The sequence below is a fragment of the Mauremys reevesii genome, linkage group 4 (genome assembly GCF_016161935.1).
Source record: "Mauremys reevesii isolate NIE-2019 linkage group 4, ASM1616193v1, whole genome shotgun sequence".
Taxonomy (NCBI): Eukaryota; Metazoa; Chordata; order Testudines; family Geoemydidae; genus Mauremys; species Mauremys reevesii.
Window position 1 is genome coordinate 71715481 of NC_052626.1, and position 18682 is coordinate 71734162.

Genomic DNA, 18682 nt, shown 5'->3' on the forward strand with positions numbered 1-18682 from the left:
GCACATATCTTCAGTGGAATTCCTTTGGCAGATCCAAACAAGGAACTGGTCACAGATGCCAATTTATTTGGCTGATGAGTTCTGGAATCTCACTCAGTACAAAATCTCACTCTGTAACATGTCTGAGGGAAGGATGCATATAACCTGGTTGGAAATAAAGATGTTTATTTCTTCAATCAGTTCAATCCATTTTTCACAGGTCTGGACAATGCATCCTTTGTTTCTTATATGGAAACACAGAAGAACCAAGAAACTTCGGTTGAAGACGACAGCTCTGCTGAAGCCAATTACAAGCCATTTCATATGTTTAAGTCAATTCACCTATTATGAAAAACTAAACATCCAGGCCGGCTGGTTAAGAGGCAAATTGTGCCAACTGGGAGATTGATAGCTCCCCCTAGAACTTAACACTGTCAGCATTCACTGATGTCTCCTGACATTAATCTGTTTTCTTCACCTAAGCTCCTAAGACATTCCAATCTGTTATGCTGGCTCAAAGCTACGGAAGGCCATTGAACTGCACAAGTGTCACCGAAAGCAGAATTTGTCCAATAAAACCTTTAATATTATTGACAATGCATGATCATTTAAGAACCTAGCCTGATTTCCAGATGAGCCTACAGGGCTCTCTTTTATTGTAAACTGAACACAACTGAGATAAAGTCTGAGACAAATATGAAACCCTACAATGCCACATTTACAGTCACCTTTTAGAGTAGAACTACACTTTAAGAAAACATGGCTTTAGTGACAAGGTAAAACTTGTCACCTAGAGGCTATTCTACAAGGGACATGTGGACAGCTTTTCAGGCTGACTTCTTTTAAAAAATCCAGACTCTTGTCCAGTTACTTCATTCCTTCTTGCATCAAATACCCTGAAAAGACACAAAGAGTCTTGTGGCACCTTATAGACTAACAGACGTCTTGGAGCATGAGCTGTCGTGGGTGAATACCCACTTCGTCAGTGCATCCGATGAAGTGAGTATTCACCCACGACAGCTCATGCTCCAAAACGTCTGTTAGTCTATAAGGTGCCACAAGACTCTTTGCTGCTTTTACAGATCCAGACTAACATGGCTACCCCTCTGATACCTGAAAAGACAGGTGGCGGAGATTGAGGCTATCAGGAGCATAGTTAGAAGCTAACCTGTTCCCTGTCTTTAAACAATTAGCAGCGCACACATGGCTGCTTTTTTGACAGGAACAGTTTCAATAATAAATATTAAAATTAAAAAAAAATGTAGGACTTCTGTAGCACTACATCTTTTAAGTCATGTTGCAAACATGGATTGACTGATCCTTCTGACACTCCTGTGTGCAAGTTTCAGCCAGGAAAGGACAGCCAGCTGTCCTGTCAATGATTCTTCTTCATTCTCATCAAGAATCCCAGGCAAAGAGCTTCCACCTTTCTGAGTTCCCAGCTTTCCAGCTGAATCAAAAAAAAATTTTTTTAAAAAAATCTTCCTTTTGTTCTTTCTGCAGAGGAAAAAAGAATCTAATGTAACTTGGAGGCATTCAAGCCCCTATAGTTTAATCATAGAAATAAGATCACTTTTTATTTCCCTGGGGGATTTCCAAGTAAACTGAAAGCCTTCAGTTGTGCTATCACTCCTTGGATCAACTCTTGAATCAAGGACGCATATTAGGTCAGAGGTCAAGGATTCAGCATCCCTTAAGTGGGACTCAATCCAAAGGCTGGCCACTATATGGGTGGAGATTGTGGTGGGAGGGGAGAATGACTAAATAGGTGCGGACATATGAGTATCTGGTACTCTCTCCACCTTGTACAAGTCACTGCAGACTGGATGTGGTAGCCTCATCAGACTCTACCTTTGGGATAAATCCTCTGTACAATGATCCTGTAAAACCTGGCCTCCCTTTGTCAAGCTATACATAGTGGTGCTCAGAACCCAGTCTATCAGTCCCCATTACTGGAAATGAGGAGAAGAAAAAGGAATTTTCCCATTTGATTATCAGGTTTCTTACCCAAAGATACAATAATCTGGACCCTTCCTAAATCTTGTTTTTTGACCAAGTGAAGATCTTTTCAGCTAGCATAAACAGAGACTGGAATATACCTGCTAGTTTTCCTAGTTATTGTCTTTTCATTTTTCTCCCCATTAAAGAAAAGGGTGACTGGAGAAATTTCCAATAGCCAGCCTTGCAAGAGCTGTTTAGGTAGGCAGGCAGTCTGCCTGGCATGATGTGGAAGAAACACCCATCAGTCCAGATTACTGAAGTTGAAGAGCTGAAACCTAAAATGTACAGGCAGTGAAATTCCTTTCTAAGGATTTTGCTGTTCATGATTAGCAGATCCCTGATCCCTATTTTTATTGGCATACACACCCCCGATAACTTTCTCTCAGTTATAGTAAAGAATGACAGTTATTTTTTGTTTTATTTAGTCCCTACCGTGCTTGCTATTTCCAAAGTCCTGCAGACCCCAGAATCATGTGGCCATCTCCCTCAAGTCATTTTATGACTCCCAAAAAGTGTCAGCCATGGAACACGCTCAGGATTTTATCAAGTGTCAACGTTATTTGGAAAGGGTTTAAAATGAAAACTTCTCAAAAAACAAATTGCCCTGGGAAATATTCCTCCACGAGTGAAAGAAGAGCAGGTATGATTGGTCCTTGTGATCCAGGTGTGAATGAAGCACGTTACTGCAGCAATGAAGGCAAGTGTGTTAAAATGGGGAGGATGCAAGCAGAACCTAATGCTAGGGAAAAGCCCCTCCTCCTGCATTCCACATGCACATCAATACACACCAATGGAAGCAATAAAATTTTCTTCCTTTAGACTCCTTGTGTCAAACTCCCTTGTCCCTTTTCCTGCAGAGCTTGCTACCCTTGGCATGAGCTGGGGTACTGGCAGTTTCATTGCAGGCTTCGGTTCTGCCCTCATGGCTAAACCAGGGTCCTTGCCAACCGGAGTGGCTGCTCCATCTGTTGGACTTCGTTTTCTTTTTTCTGGTTCTTTAAGAGAAAGGAGAACAAGAAGAGAAGCAGAAAAAAGTGTAAGACAGTGGAAAGAAGAGAGTGGGGGGAGGGCAGAAATAGGAAGGGGAATAGGGAGATAGGAGGGGGCAGATGGTGTTAATAAAGCCTAGTGCCTAAGACAGCATGAATGCAAAACAGTCATTTCTCAGATTTAGAGACTCAAATAAATTTCACCATCAGCAGCACTGCGAAGAGCAGGGACTGAGATAAGCCCATGAGCAGCCAGAATTGTTTTGTATTTTCCATGGTCAAATCATTGGTTCCTTCAGTTTGATGTCAGGGACAATCCCAGCTCCTGTCAGTTTGGTGAAACCCAGAGGAATTTCAAAATCTGTGAAGGCCCATTCTGTCAATGACTTAACAACACTCACAAGTGCTAATAGACTGGAACCTAGACATCCCATATCCAACATTGTCCTCACAGGTCACTATGGTCTGCAGATGGTCTGACACTAGTGAAACAACAGGGGAGAAGACTACAGCACTGATGATGGGACACCTACTCCCAGGCTGATCTATCTGCTTTAGATGCTTACAATTTTTTCTTTTCCTCTGACACATTAACTATGAGGTCTCTTCCCATAGAATTGTTCAGAATGGTGAGACAGCAGCCTGATCAACCGAGAATACCACCTCTGGAGCACCATCAAGTTTATATTACTGTGAAGAATTCTCACAATAACGGATGTAAGAGAAATAAGTAACATTAAGGGAAATCGGTCTGCCATTGTGGATTCTGTGTTGGAGTTGGCAAATACAAATCTTGGGCAAAGTACTGACGATGTCATTCAATCAGCAGGAGGAAATGCTGAAAGAGCTGCAGCTGACTACCTGCGAGTTCATAAATTCATAGATTTTAAGGACAGAAAGGACCATTATGATCTTTTAGTCTAGCCTGCATAAAACAGAGCATGGGATTTCACCAAGTAATTCCTGCATCAGCCCAATAAATGGTGATTGAATTAGAGCAAACTGGAGAGTCTGTACAGCTTCATTTAAATTAAAATACTATGGGGCAAAGCTGCAGGTTTTGGCAGTTGTATAGGGGGAAGTCAGGGCTTTTGACACCTAGCCAGGCATGGGATATAGTTAGAAATTATGGAATAAACAAATTAGCTGGATGTTTCTTATAAAATGATTAATAGTAAAACAGTTAACAAAACTAACAAGAACTAGTGGTCACCAAATGAAATTAATAGGCAGCAGGTTTAAAACAAACAAAAGGAAGCATTTTTTCCACACACCCACAGTCAACCTATGGAATGCCTTGCCACAGGATGTTGTAAAGGCCAAGACTATAACACTGTTCATAAAAGAACTAGATAAGTTCATGGAGGATAGGTCCTTCAATGACTATTAGCCAGGATGGGCAGGGATGGTGTCCCTAGCCTCCATTTGCCAGAAGCTGGGAATGGGCAACAGAGGATGGATCAGTTGATGATTACCTGTTCTGTTCATTTCCTCTGGGGCATCTGGCATTGGCCATTGTCAGAAGACATGATACTGGGCTAGATGGACCTTTGGTCTGACCTATTATGCCTGTTTTTATGTTCTTATGTTCACAGTCATCTTTAAGTTTCAGTGTTAACCCAATGAGATGACAAGGATGTACTTTTTCCTTTCCCCAAAGATATACTCTGTTGAATCCTACCCCTAATTAAAGTCACAAATTGTCCCAAAAGGCCAAAAGGTGCAGACAGAATGAACATGTTTACAGGTTTAAATGACATCAAATTCTTAAAAGTAAGGAAGCACTAAAGAAAAGCAAAGAAATGACAAACTGAATTTCTCTGAACAAAAAGAAATGTGGAATAGGGATGTTCAAGGCTCCTACTGAGGCTGCAGATTTGTTAAATACACTTCGATCTGTTGCTACAACATGAAAGGAAGTCTGATTGTAAAGGCACTGTATTGGGCACTGCCTTTCTGAGGAGTTGTGACAAAGTGAGAATTTTTTGTAATATTTTTAGGAGGCTTATGCATGCCTCAGTTTCTCTCCATACTTTGCATTGCTACCCCGAGGGGGGGAGGGAATTAAGTTCGCTCTCGAGGCAGACTAGGGCCACGTCTACACTACCACTTATATCGGCAACACTTATGTTGTTCAGAAGTGTGAAAAACACATCCCTGAGTGACACAGTTTCACTGCCACAAGTGAACAGCGCACAGCGCTATGTCAGCGAGAGAGCTTCTCCCACCGACATAGCTACCTTTGCTCGTTGAGCTGGTTTTGTTATGTTGACAGGAGAGCTCTCTCCCATTGTCACAGAGCGGCTACACAAGCAATCTTACAGCGGCGCAGCTGCATCAGTAGAGCCGTGCCACTGGAAGCTCACTAGTATAGACATGGCCCAAGAGACGCGTGTCTCTCACCTCCCTGTCTGGGTGGAATGAATAGAGTAATTGAGGAACTGGCTGATTCCGATCCAGATCAACAAGGGGTCCAAAGAGACACCAGCTCAAATAACACATGAATCAACAGTGGGAAACTCTGGGGGGCTGTGAACTCAGCATGGCCTTCCCTGGAGAACAAAGGATAGAGTGGGAGTAACAGCTAACTTCTGAGGACGCTTGGAGCTCTCTGTACTGGGACTAAGAAAGGAAGTCAGAGAGCGAGCCTGACTATGGAGTTCACTACAGCTTGGCTGGTGAATTGTGGCTTGACCAGAATGTACTATGCTTTAACCTTTATTTCTCTATGCTAATCCAAGGACTTCCAGTGCTGTGTTCCAACTGACTAATATAGCCTGCTCTGTTTTGAAAATGCTATTTGGGGTGTCACTGCAAATAGTGACTGGGTATGTTAGTCCCTGTGAGTGAAGTGTGAAGTCTCTACCAGGAGTCTCTCTCAGTTGAACTCACTGAGCAGAGCTCATGGTGTAAAACAGGAGTTCTGGAGCCTGATAGCTCAGTCAAGAGATGGTGCAGCTTCGTTGCTCACCCTAAAGGAAGAATGAGATCCCTTGGGGGTAGGCACGCTAAAAGGGTTCCTCAAAGAGACTGTCCAAAAACTGAGGGCAAAGCACCAATCCTGTGGATCTGTGACAGGGGCATTAACCTGCCTCACCTGTATGGCTGTCATCACTATGGGCTGAGACCAAGGATTTACTAACACACTGTAGAGCCTTCTTTTCCCTGATCCTGATAATATATATGGAGATATACCTATCTCACAGAACTGGAAGGGACCCCAAAAGGTCATTGAGTCCAGCCCCTGCCTTCACTAGCAGGACCAAGTACTGATTTTGCCCCAGATCCCTAAGTGGCCCCTCAAGGATTGAACTCACAACCCTGAGTTTAGCAGGCCAATGCTCAAACCACTGTGCTATCCCTCCCCACCATGTGTCCAGAAAAGAGGAGGAAACAATACATCACCACCTCCTCTATGGCTGTGTTTCAAGCAATTCCTAAGATGTAAACCTAAGGGTAGTACTATCACTTCTTCTTTAAAACGTCAATTTCTTCCCTCCATATTATTTCTTCTACCATTTTCCTGTTACTCCCCATTTCCCTTCTGTCAAATAAGAATCCTGTCAGAATACATTTAATCTTCCAACATTTTGCTGTGGCCAGAGAGGTGAACTAAAAGCATTAATGAGCAACTCACTCTGGAGGTGAGAGATTTACTTACAACAGATCAGCCAGAGGAAAGAGCAATTAGCCAAATGTTTCCCAGGGTAAGTCAGGGTCCCAGAGCAGCTAATTGGATACTGGATCATTTCATGTGATCAGTGGTCTTCTAGCAATTTAACTTAAGCATCAGAGACAGAAGCTGTGTTTTGCTCTTTCCTCTTTTGTGTGTGTTTTTCTTATTTTATCTTAACACACATCAGACTTTAGCAACAGAACTTAAGAATTAAGAGATACCACCTAAAATGGACTCTGTCCCCTCTGAGGACACTTAATACCATGTGAGATTACTGACAGGTAAGGGTTTTCCCTTTAAAAGGCTCTACACAAAAAAAGAGCAAAAATAAGGGAAACTGCTAAAAGGGAGGTTTAATCTTTTAAGTTTTCAATGTTTTAACTTTTTTATATTTTATGTGCATTTAACAAACATTTTAAAGATTTTTCTTCTCTGTTTGGGGATGGTACAAAACAATGATATTAAGTCCCTGGGAAAAAAATACCCAAATCCAAATTGCCATTGTTAAGTTGGTGGTAAAAAGAAAAAAAAGAAAAGAAGCAGCAGGATAATTTAAAAACAACATAAAAACCTCTATCAAATTTCAGACACAGGGTGATGTCAAATGTGAATTTGTTCCTCTGTTTCAATTTCGTCAGCTATACCACCAACATACAGAACAACATTAAGCACAGTCACCTTTTTATCAAATACAAATTCCCTTTGTGCTTTCTCGGGGCCTAATTGAGGCTTGGACCTGGATGGGAGCAAATGGTTAAGACTGAATTTGGACTAGATTAAAACAATGCTGGTGAGATGAGAGAGAAAGGCTCATCTAGAAGAATGGAAGCAGACTGTACCTGCCCTTTCACTTGGTGGAAAGTGCTACTTTTTCCTATAGGGTGCATAGCCACAGGGAACTGAAGGATCATTCACTGCTCCTGTATCTACAGATAGTGCTGGTTTGTAGTGATTTTTCCCCCTCATCTGTCCAGGCATTTGTCACAACTACGCTTTGCCACAGTTATGCAGGTCCCCACCCCTCCAAGATGGATTTATTTGAGTCAGCTTCTGGAAGTTTCCGCTGGCACAGAACACAGTGGCCTATCTTGTGAGTGGAGTGAGTCCATATAAACACATTATACTTGTGCTCTGCACATAGTACTGGCTACTTACTCAGTTCCAGATGTAATTCAAAGTGTTCATTAGAGTCTCTAAAGCCTGATGTGATCTGAGACCTAGTTAGAGACACTACCTCTTATATCCAGTCATTCCAGCTGTGATCCAATGAGGGGTGTCTGCCTGGAATTCAACTCTCTGAGGCTGTGGATAGGGCATTCTTAGCTGAAGGCCCCCACTTTATGTTTGTCTCTCAGAGACCCGGTCTTTAGAACAGGTTGCACAACTTGTGTGTTCAGTCAAGAATTGGAGATTATTTTGATTTGGCCAGTTGGCTGTATTAGGCAAGAGAGTGTTGTTTCAAGTGCATGTTTTTAGTAATTATGGTACAGCGCCTATGCACCTTAAGGGTGCTATAAAAAGACATTCACTATACATAGAAGCACACAGCAGCTAACTCCAGAACAGTGACCCTGCACGCTCCGATGCACTACACTCTGACACGTTACCTTTGTTATAATAGTGAGTGTGTGCTATCTCCAGCAGGCCAAAGACACTGGCCATGCCTCCCAAGCCAGCGTTTGCATACGACTGCTCCAGGCTTGACACAGTGCATTTCAGCAAGTCCAGCATCCCTTTGTAAACCTTGCGGTTGATCTCCTGCAATGAGAACCCAGGCAGTGAGGATGCTTCACACATGAGAAATCCATCCCAGCACAAACACACATGCACACTCCAGCAGGGTTCACAGATCAATACACCGTTGCACAGAAACCATTTTCTACTATCTGGGTTTAGGAGTAATCTAAGATATTGCCTCAGAACACCCTTTACTAACCAAAACTGGGCATGAACTAGTTTGAGTAATGTGAGGGAATGGAACACTGACCACATCCTGGATGACTTCCTGCCGAGCATCCTCCTCTGACTGGATGGTGCGGTTCAGTTTGCTTAGTACAAAGACGCGGAGCTGTTCGCTCTCCAGCAGACGCCGGACTCTCTTCATATTCAGCCAGCCAACACCCTGCCCATCAAGAACATTGTGCACAACCTCCTTCAGGAATTGTTGGTTTTCACTGCAGGATGGAGAGATGGGAGTAACTGGCAGAAAGCAGTAAGACCTAGGTACATGGGATCTGTAGGCATAAGGGGTGACCTGGCCTGGACAACTGCACAAACTTGTTCCATGTAAAAACTACGTTTACAAGTGGTGGATCGAAACCTGGTTCAACATGCTGCTAATGTAACTACGTTCAGCCCAATCTATGTACTATAGTAACTGTCCTCACTGAACTGCTCAAAGCAATTTGTCTACCGATAGCTATTCTGCCGCAGAATCTAACATACACCCCTAATGCAGTCTGACTACACTACTGTAGTATCTATCCTAATCCAACTGCATTTAAACAGGAGCAACAAAGGGAACAAGAGGCCGTATATCTGTCAATGCTTTTCATTTCTCAGGACTGAGATAAATGGTCTATAAAAGGGGACTCATTCCTTAAATTAGCTCTTAATTCAGGAATTAGAAACCTCTAGGAGCCCATTCGAAAAGAGATGAGGCCTTTGAGAGCTCTCAAAAATATACAGATTTGAGCATAGACTAAGGCCATCAATACCTTCAGACTTCCTGTGTAAAAACATCTTTTGAAAGTCTAAGACTTCAAGGTGTATACACTTCCCAAAGGCAACTAGCACAGAAATACAGCTTTGTATTCAATAGCGAATCTGATACAGACTTTTTTTTTTTTTTTTACAGGAAGTCTGGAACTGCCCTACCATTCATATGTATGCACAGAAGTCAGGACAAGTATTTTTACCTGGAATTGCTGGTTCGCCCCTGAGGTGATGGAGATTCCCTCTTCACTGTTGGGCTGTGCTTAATAACTGAAGACTTCTGATCGACCAGGGCCCTCCTGTTCCCTGTATGGGAGAGAAGACAGGATGAGAGAACAGTCATCAAAAAGGCAATCCGTACCCATGGCAGAAAGAGACATTAAAGTCAGCTAGTGCTGCAGTTAAATTACAGATAATAGACTTCAGACAAAATGGAAACTCAGAAAAGCAACAGCATATACCGTATTCTAGCATCACACATGGGCAGAAAACAGTCATGGGAACAATGCAGAGAGGGAAAAGATGGTAATGGAAGCAGGAGGTGAAGGGCAAGAGAAGCTTGGCTGCTCTGCATGCAGTTCCATCACAAGAACCATCTTTGGATTAGACACAGTATGTGTAAAAGCTCAATGCATTAAGGGGTGACTAGTATAGATCATGTGATACTGGTTACCTAGTGAGAAAGTTCGCCCAAAAGGCAGGCATAGAGGATGCTGGGAATTGTTACATCATGCACAGCGCATGCTGTAGGGAACCCACCTTCATTGTTTACAGGGCCAGCTTCAGTAATAATCTCCATTATAGTATTTAACCCAAATACTGGGACACAAAATACACAATTAGTAGTGTACTACAAAATCTCCACCACCTCCAACCAAAAGTCCAAGTTAGTAACCAGCTTCCTCCCAACCTTCCCTCAAAATCAAACCCAAGTGACACTACAATAGGAAGGTTCTTGAAGCCCCAAAGAGAGCATGGGGCCAGCCAAATTTATGAAACAGATTGGCCAAATTTCAGGGCCAATGTACTGCACCTTCCATTTCACCAGCACTATCAAAAACATGTGCCCAATTGAGAAAGTGAAGAGATGTGCATGAAACAAAAACTAAAGAAAGGGGTAGAAAGAGCTCATGGAGCAGTGATGAAATGGACATTACAGAAGAACAATTCCAGCATCATCTTCCTGAGTGCATGTTTGTAACTCTAAGGGAAGTGCAAGAGTTATTCATCAATTTAAAACTACACAACAGACAGACAAAAAAACATTTAAAACAATCATATGCGCAAGGGAAACTTCACCCAGGCCAGCATTTACACACACACGCAAGCATTTATACGTGTGCAAATGGACTGAACTACGTTTCAACACTCACACCAAAGGTCCTGTTGGGCACGTCTACACAGCCCCCAACAGGGAGCCACTCAGCCCAGGTTAATAGACTTGGTTACCAAGACTCGCACTAGTGCTCTAAAAATAGCTATGTAGACAACGCTTCAAAGTTGCTGCTCAGGCTGAGGCTCAAGAGCTAAAGGCCTAGGCATGGGAGTGGGCTTCAGAGCTCGAGCCCCAGCCCAAGCAGCAACTTCAGAGCGTTGTCTACACAGCTGTTTTTAGAAGTCTTTGATCTGGGCTGTGAGGCTTGCTGCTGTGGGCTGTGCGGACATACCCGTAGAGTTACAAGTGTCAAGAAAAGAAGGGAACAAATTGCAGGAGATGAGAGGAAAAGCATGAACATGGAATGGTAAAACCCATCACTGTTTTCTTCCAATGTGTGGAATCAATAGCAAGTTTAACTAAGACAACATTCTTGTACACTGCCCAACCCAGCCATGCTTCCTACCTTTCACAATTGCACGTGGGAATACAGCCAATGGGTAGAATGTGGATTCCCAGAGAGTAATTGTGCAAAATCTCCCCTAACATTTCCACCAGCCCAGCCTTATCCCTCCTCATTTTACACTCAGAGCAGGATTGCTCAGTCCACAAACAAAAATGAAAGTTAACACACAAAACCCAACTTTTGGCCTTTGTTACTACAAGGTCAAAGGTCAGCAAAATGTCATACCAACCTTCATTCAAATCCCTTCCCACTTCCAGATTAAAGTAATCTTTACCGATGAAAATGATGAGGGGAAAAATAAATAAAATCAACGAATTAAAACAAAATAATAAATTCTAATTATATATAAGAACTTAAAAAGCAAACAAATCCTTTGCCCAGCTCAGCAACTGAAAGGTTTCAATGCAAAAAATAATGAGAAGCTCTGAACCCCATTCTGTTATCAATAACCACCTCCAGGGTTAGCCATGCTGGGGCAATTCCCTAGTGTAATAATTTCTTCAGTCTCTAGTCTATATTATTTTAAGGCATTGCAAGGGAGAAGGAAGTACTCTGTTTACAGCTGTATCCAGGAGCTTAGGGTCAAATCTTCACTCCTGAACAAGAGCTACTGTGCTAATATTTTGCCTCTCTTTAGGGGATTTTTTATCTGAAAACTGAAAAAACACTTTACAAACATTATTTAAGCCCCATAATCTCCATGCGAAGTAGGTGAGCATTATCTCCATTTTACAAATGGGGAAACTGGGACAGTGCTGAAGTGACTTGCCCAAATCTATATAGCAAATTAGTGGTAGAGGAGGAGTAGAACACAGAAGTCCTGGTTCCCAGAGTCCCCTACTCTAACCACTAAAGCACATTAACATAGTACAGGCAAGGAAACCTCTCCATCCCACAAAACACCCCAAGTGATGGGAAGAAGTCCTACTGAGAAAAATCAAAGAACTATCCAAGATGAACACTAATCCAAATCCCCAGAATGTCTTACACCCCCAAAATGCCGTTTTGAGGGTGAATCCTTGGACTGCTTGGCAGCCAGAAGCATTGCAAAGGCAATAGCAGGCAAGGAGAGGAAGTGGTTACCTTTCAGGCTGGGGAAGGGAGTGTTCTTGTCTCTCCCAGCTTTGGTTGGTAGGGCTAAGTTGGACAAACTGAAACTTGTGCTGTGGTTCCTGTACAGGCTGCCTACAACAGAAGGTGAAACAATCAAATGTCTCTAGTGCTCAACATACACACTCCCCTCACTCTTCCTGCAATTCATGCTTTTATTCAGATCTCAGTAGCTCCACATCCCCACTATTGGGTTAACCCTCTATATTCTCGTGTGTCCCAAAAACCAAACATGCCCCCTGCTTATAGTTTTTCCTGCTAAAAGTCAGATTTTTTTTAAAGTCTGTATCCAAGCACCTTGCTGATGCTGCAAATCACTTTAGTATAGTAATATCCCACTTTCTTCTCTAGGTTGAGAGACACCACATTGTGTCTTCAATGCTTCCAAACTTGATTTTCTACCTGGCGTAATTTACTTGGTACCATTTGAGAGAACAGAATTCCAAACGATCATGAAAACATGCAATCCTGAGATGGGGACTATGAACAGGGCCTCATGTACTCTGACTCTGGAATCTGCTACGAAATCCATTTTTGTGTCACAGAATTGTGCTCCAAAATCTGAGCTTTCCATTTTTTTTAAAACTTGTGTTTCTAGCACTTACAGGCAGTACAAAAAAAAATACCCATGAAAACATGACTGATTGTAACCAACGCACTGCCATCTGCCCCAATCTGCAGATAGCCTGAAATAACCCCATTCATATGAGCAGGGAAGTTAACTGCCCTGAAAAGACGATCATTTAAAGATCAACAATTCATTATTTTATTCAATTTAAAATCTTAGAGGAAAGGTCCTCTCCTGGATTGGTTAAAAGATAGGAAACAAAGGGTAGAAATAAATAGTCAGGTCTCAGAATGGAGAGAGGTCAATAGTGGTGTCACCCAGAGGTCTGTACTGGGGCCAGTACTTTTCAACATATTCATAAGTAATCTGGAAAAAGAAGCAAGCAGTGAGGTGGCAAAATTTGCAGATGATACAAAACTATTCAAGATAGTTAAGTCCAAAGCAGACTGCGAAGAGCCAAAGGGATCTCACAAAACTGGGTGGTTAAGGAACAAAATGGCAGATGAAATTCAATGTTGATAAATGCAAAGTAATGCACACTGGAAAACATAATACCCACACTACATAGAAAATAATGGGGTCTAAATTAGCTGCTACCACTCAGCAGAGATCTTGGGAGTCATTGTGGAGAGTTCTCCAAAAACATCCACTCAACGTGCAGCAGCAGTCAAAAAAGCTAACAGAATGTTGGGAATCATTAAGAAAGGGATTATTAATAAGACTGAAAATATCATAGTGCCTCTATAAATCCATGGTATGCCCACACCTTCAATACTGTGTGCAGATGTGGTCAACCCATCTCAAGAAGATATATTGGAATTGGAAAAGTTTCAGAAAAGAGCAACAAAAATGATTGGGGTATGGAACAGCTTCTGTAAGAGGAGAGATTAATAAGATTGATATTTTTCGGCTTGGAAAAGAGATGACTAAAAGAGGGTATGATAGAGGTCTATAAAATCATGACAGGTGTGGAGAAAGTAAATAAGGAAGTGTTATTTACTCCTTCTCATAACACAAGAACTAGGCGTCACCAAATGAAATTAATAGGCAGCAGGTTTTAAACAAACAAAAGGAAATATTTCTTCCCACAAGGCACAGTCAACCTGTGAAACTCTTTGCCAGAAGATGTTCTGAAGGCCAAGACTATAACAATGTTCAAAACAGAGCCAGGTAAGTTCATGGAGGATAGGTCCATCAATGGCTATTAGCCAAGATTGGCAGGGATGGAGTCCCTAGCCTATGTTAGCCAGAAGCTGGGAATGGGTGACAGGGGATGGATCACTTGATGATTACCTGTTCTGGTCATTCCCTCTGGGGCACCTGGCATTGGCCACTGTCAGAGGACAGGATACTGGGCTAGATGGACCTTTCGTCTGACCGAGTATGGCCGTTCTGATGTTCTTACGCTGCACCAATTACCATGGTATCAGAACACATCACTATTTAACTGTTAATCACTTTAGCAGAAATATCAAGGTAATGTGTTTATCTCACTACTCCTATGCTCCTCTAAGTGTCAAAAACCCCAGCTACCCTCTCGCACAGCTTCTACTTCATCCCTGAAAACTTCTAGCATTCACTCACATGTCAACAGAAAAATCTGCAAGATATTAAAAATTGTATATGTTGGGGTAGGGTAAACAAATTGAACTTAATATTGAAATAAACAACATGGGGGGAGCTGCATTGATTAACTGTTTCAATATAGAAAATAAATTATCTAAATACCTCAATTTTCAAAATTTTAATGAAGCTGCCTCATAATTTCCAGTCTGCTACACCAGAGCACCAAAGAATCCAAGGCCCTTTCTACAGAACGTAGGCCCATATTACTGCAGAGTATGTAGGGCACTGTAAGGATAACAGGTCTGTGACTCCCAGAATGACCTCTGGCAGAGCCGGTGAGAGATTGAAAGCTAAGCTGCCATCTTGGGGAAGTTTCAAATTGCTCTCTCTCCCCCTCCCCACTTTACAAACACTAAGGTAGAATCTCCACAAACACTAAGGTAGAATCATTAAAACCAGTTTAGAGGAGGCAACGGTACATACTGGCAAAAGACATAAGGCTCCCAAAGCCTTCGCTGCTGTTGTTGGAGATGGTGGAATTTGGGGAGCTGCCTCGTGAGTCCGACTCCACATCAGAGTCATTGCCCAGCTTTAAACTGTTAGGACGTAGTAGCTTCTGAGACCTGGGGAAAAAGTTCAGCTGTTACTCGCACCCCTGTACAGATTCCAGCTGCCATTAAATCCAACACTTATACAAGCTTCTAGGACCCATTCCACAGCAGTATCACCAAACTGGGGTTAAACAGAGGAAACATGAGGCACAAATATATCCATGTTCATGTTTCTATTACCTGCCGGAAGCGCACACCATAATGATTCTGTGCTAAGAACCCTGAGCATTTGTTTATTTTTAAATAAGATCACCCATCACTATGGTATCTGAGCGCAATGCCTCTTGATTCAGTGATGCAAGTGTTCATAGCCCAAACACAACTGGAGATTTCCAAGTTCCTGCAGCCAATATCTATGGATGACATCCTAGAACACTTTCAGGAAAATGTCAGTAATTGTGTCAGCCTCACAAATTTAAACAAAAGTCTGCAGTTAGCGTCAGTGCCCAGCCAGGAGGGGCTGCAGCTGCTCAGCACCAACTGGAGGAGACTATAAGGACATGCGTGGGATGTAGGAGATTCCTGGGGAAAAGAATGCTAAACACTGAAGTACTGGAACTAACAAATTTAACCTCGCCACCCCTTTACTGAAGAGCAAGTGATGGGGGAGCCTTACCGATTCCCAGTCAGATTCTGGTTGAATCTTGGGGTGTAGCTCTCTTCCTGTTCCTCATCCTCTTCCTCAGTAGGGAACCCATACTGTGGTTCAAAGTATGGATTATCATACTCTCTTTTCTTCACCATTCCCTCCACAGAGCTCATGCTGCCAGCTGGGCTTTCACCATCACGACGTTCCAGATTCATCTTGGGGAAGTTTGGTTGCAGCGGCAAGGAGGGAAGGTGATTTGAAAACCCAGCAATCATCTTCTCCTCCATCTCCGCTGAATCTGCTGACTCCTGTGGACCAACCAATTCATCCATTTATCAATGTACACTCCCACAGAACTATAGGATAGAGCAAGAAAAGCATTCTGAGGGACTCTGCATACCATTCCCACTACCAGCTCCTCTAACCTGGGCTTTAAGATCTGCAGTAACGGTACTTTGATGACCTTTCTGGGGCTTTATTTTGCTGCCTGACAAATCTTATTAAATATTCCCTTTGTTTCAAGCGAATTGCTCTGTATCCCACTATTGTGCAGTAACGGGGATACCTTCCTGTTCTTGTTTTCTCTGCTCCACTGGCAAGTCTGCTCTTTTTCATTTTTATCAGACTACGTAAAAGCAGCTCCTCCCTCAGTCTCTCCCAGGATCTGTGTCATCATTATGTTTTCTCTCCATGGGCAGAGTTGTACCTGCTATTCTGGGGTGGCTCCTTCAGGTTCACAGAAAGCAGCAAAGTTGCCTCCTTGGTTTTATATTCTATTTGCCCAGAGATCCAACTGATTATTAAAGTTTCCTATGACCCTTTGATGCCTGAGACTCACTGTTTTCCAGAGATCCTCCCAGTTTGTGTCCATGCTTGAGAGCATCATTTATACTAACTCATCTCTGGCTTGTAGCCCTCACCATCCAGCATCTCCAGCTCACTGCTAAGCCTGCTTCTGTTCTGTATGCTTGCCACTTCTCTCACTTAGTGTTCCCCACAAATCTGATCAGATTTAAATTTACAAAGTCTTCAAGGCCCCTGTAGTATCCCCACTCACTACAGCCTTAAATGCCAACCCCCTTTGAGGGATTTTTATTTAGCTGGTATTTGTCCAGCCAATACAAGAATATGAGTTACCAATATGGATGAGTCATTAAATTACTACCCCCCACAAGTATAAAAGAGTATGAACCTTATAATGAGAGTAGTTCATCAAAATATTTGTATATATTGGATGTCTGACTGAAAAGCATATTATATTTTTTTTTATATAGAATATCAGGGTTGGAAGGGACCTCAGGAGGTCATCTAGTCCAACCCCTGCTCAAAGCAGGACCAATCTCCAGATAGATTTCTGCCTCAAATGGTCCCCTCACGGATTGAACTCACAACCCTGGGTTTAGCAGGCCAATGCTCAAACCACTGAGCTATCCCTCACCTTGTTCACCTTAGCCTCTAAGGATAGAACAAGAAGCAATGGGCTTAAACTGCAGCAAGGGAAGTTTAGGTTGGACATTAGGAAAAAGTTCTTAACTGTTAGGGAGGTTAAACACTGGAATACATTGCCTAGGGAGGTTGTGGAATCTCCATCTCTGGAGATATTTAAGAGTAGGTTATATAAATGTCTATACAGGATGGTCTAGACAGTATTTGGTCCTGCCACGAGGGAGGGGACTGGACTCAATGACCTCTCAAGGTCCCTTCCAGTCCTAGAATCTATGAATCTTCTTCACTGTCTACCCTCTACCACTAGCTCCATAATTTTGCCATACCGGCTCTCCCATTCCCAGAACCAACCCCACACAGTGCCAGAGGGGTGAGGGAACTTACTCTCTCAGCTATAAGGCTTGGTGCCTCATTCCTAACCACGGGCTGATAGGGATAGGAAACACAGGTGCTTGTACTGGAAGGAAACTTTTCTGAAGACCATAATGCTGCAAGCAAACTCAGCCTTGTCTATGAAGAGGGTGAAAAATTCATCTACCCAAGTCCATTTAGTAGGAGTCACCCTCACCCCAATTCCATTTGCCTAGACTCCTCCCTCCTCCAGGTCCTAGCACCCTGTGCCTGAGCTTGCGAGTGCAACAATCCTAGTACACACATGATTCACCCCATGGATGACCGTGCTGGGACTGCTACTGGCTGTAGTGCTGGAACTTGAGCGAGGCTGGTTGTTGTCCAGGGAGCTCTCACTGTCCAGAGCCTGCGCATCCAGATCCCCTGAATATTCCTGGAAGTCATCAAACTCCACCTCACTGGCATCACCCAGGGCTGCATGTGTCAGGGGGTCAACATCTGCAAACACACCACCAGGCATTAGAGACTGCTCACTACTCCAGCCTCTTGCCTAACACATAGTACCAACCTTCCATGAACGAACACTGCTCAGTGCCTTACTGTCCAACATGGGAAATGAGTTGGGGTTTCAATAACAGTTTCTTAAGGAAGAAAAACTACTATCCCAAGAGAAACTCTTGTTGGCAGCCTCATCAGAAGCCAAGGAGAATTCTCTCTATGCTCTCTACTAAAAATGTTTCTTTCTGGTCAGGGCTGATGATCACTGAATACTGTGAGGTAGGGGGAAGCTTGCACTACTGGTGCCCATGCTGCACATCTTCTGCGGATAGAGCACGTTAGTTTCCTGGGTTGTTAAACTAGCTCCTGTCACCAATACTACATTCAGTTCATTCCTCTCCCAAAGATTTTTTGGAGAGTGATGCTTACAGAAAGGAGAAAGTTTCTTCCTCTGACTGTCCCAGGCTGCAGCAGAATAGGCTGAGTCTCTCTCTCTTACATAAGCAGACCATAATCTACCTGCCTCTCACTCTGAATGGAAGACTCAGAAGAGGCAACTTTCTCAAAGTGCAGGTGAATGGGGATGGAAGATCCATACAGGCCCAATCAAAGTGCAGCTTAGGAAGTTAGTTACTCACTTGGGGTATCGCCATTAATGTTACATTTCATCATCTCGCTGACAAAGTCACCAAGGGAGGAGTAGGAAGAACTTGAGTCATCATAATCCACGCTGTCGCTACCA

At 43.0% G+C, this 18682-nt stretch overlaps 1 protein-coding gene and 1 long non-coding RNA gene across 23 annotated transcripts in view; one reads left to right on the forward strand and one right to left on the reverse strand.

The window, feature by feature from the left end:
• Window positions 1–3710, forward strand: part of LOC120403674 — a 77252-nt gene extending 73542 nt beyond the window's left edge. Inside the window, exon 5 of the long non-coding RNA XR_005597656.1 lies at window positions 3585–3710. This is a non-coding gene — a long non-coding RNA (uncharacterized LOC120403674). The remainder of the gene's footprint in view (window positions 1–3584) is intronic.
• Window positions 1–18682, reverse strand: part of MADD (MAP kinase activating death domain) — a 117532-nt gene that overhangs the window by 59369 nt on the left and 39481 nt on the right. For 14 of the 22 annotated variants that reach the window (XM_039535112.1, XM_039535104.1, XM_039535108.1 and 11 more), the window contains 9 exons: window positions 18579–18682; window positions 17747–17940; window positions 15673–15953; window positions 14929–15068; window positions 12285–12386; window positions 9564–9666; window positions 8633–8819; window positions 8253–8403; window positions 2769–2975 (listed from right to left, as the gene is read on the reverse strand). In XM_039535112.1, the coding sequence (XP_039391046.1) occupies window positions 2769–2975; window positions 8253–8403; window positions 8633–8819; window positions 9564–9666; window positions 12285–12386; window positions 14929–15068; window positions 15673–15953; window positions 17747–17940; window positions 18579–18682 (1469 nt within the window). The remainder of the gene's footprint in view (window positions 1–2768; window positions 2976–8252; window positions 8404–8632; window positions 8820–9563; window positions 9667–12284; window positions 12387–14928; window positions 15069–15672; window positions 15954–17746; window positions 17941–18578) is intronic. The other 8 variants (XM_039535124.1, XM_039535122.1, XM_039535120.1 and 5 more) reach the window with 2 other exon arrangements.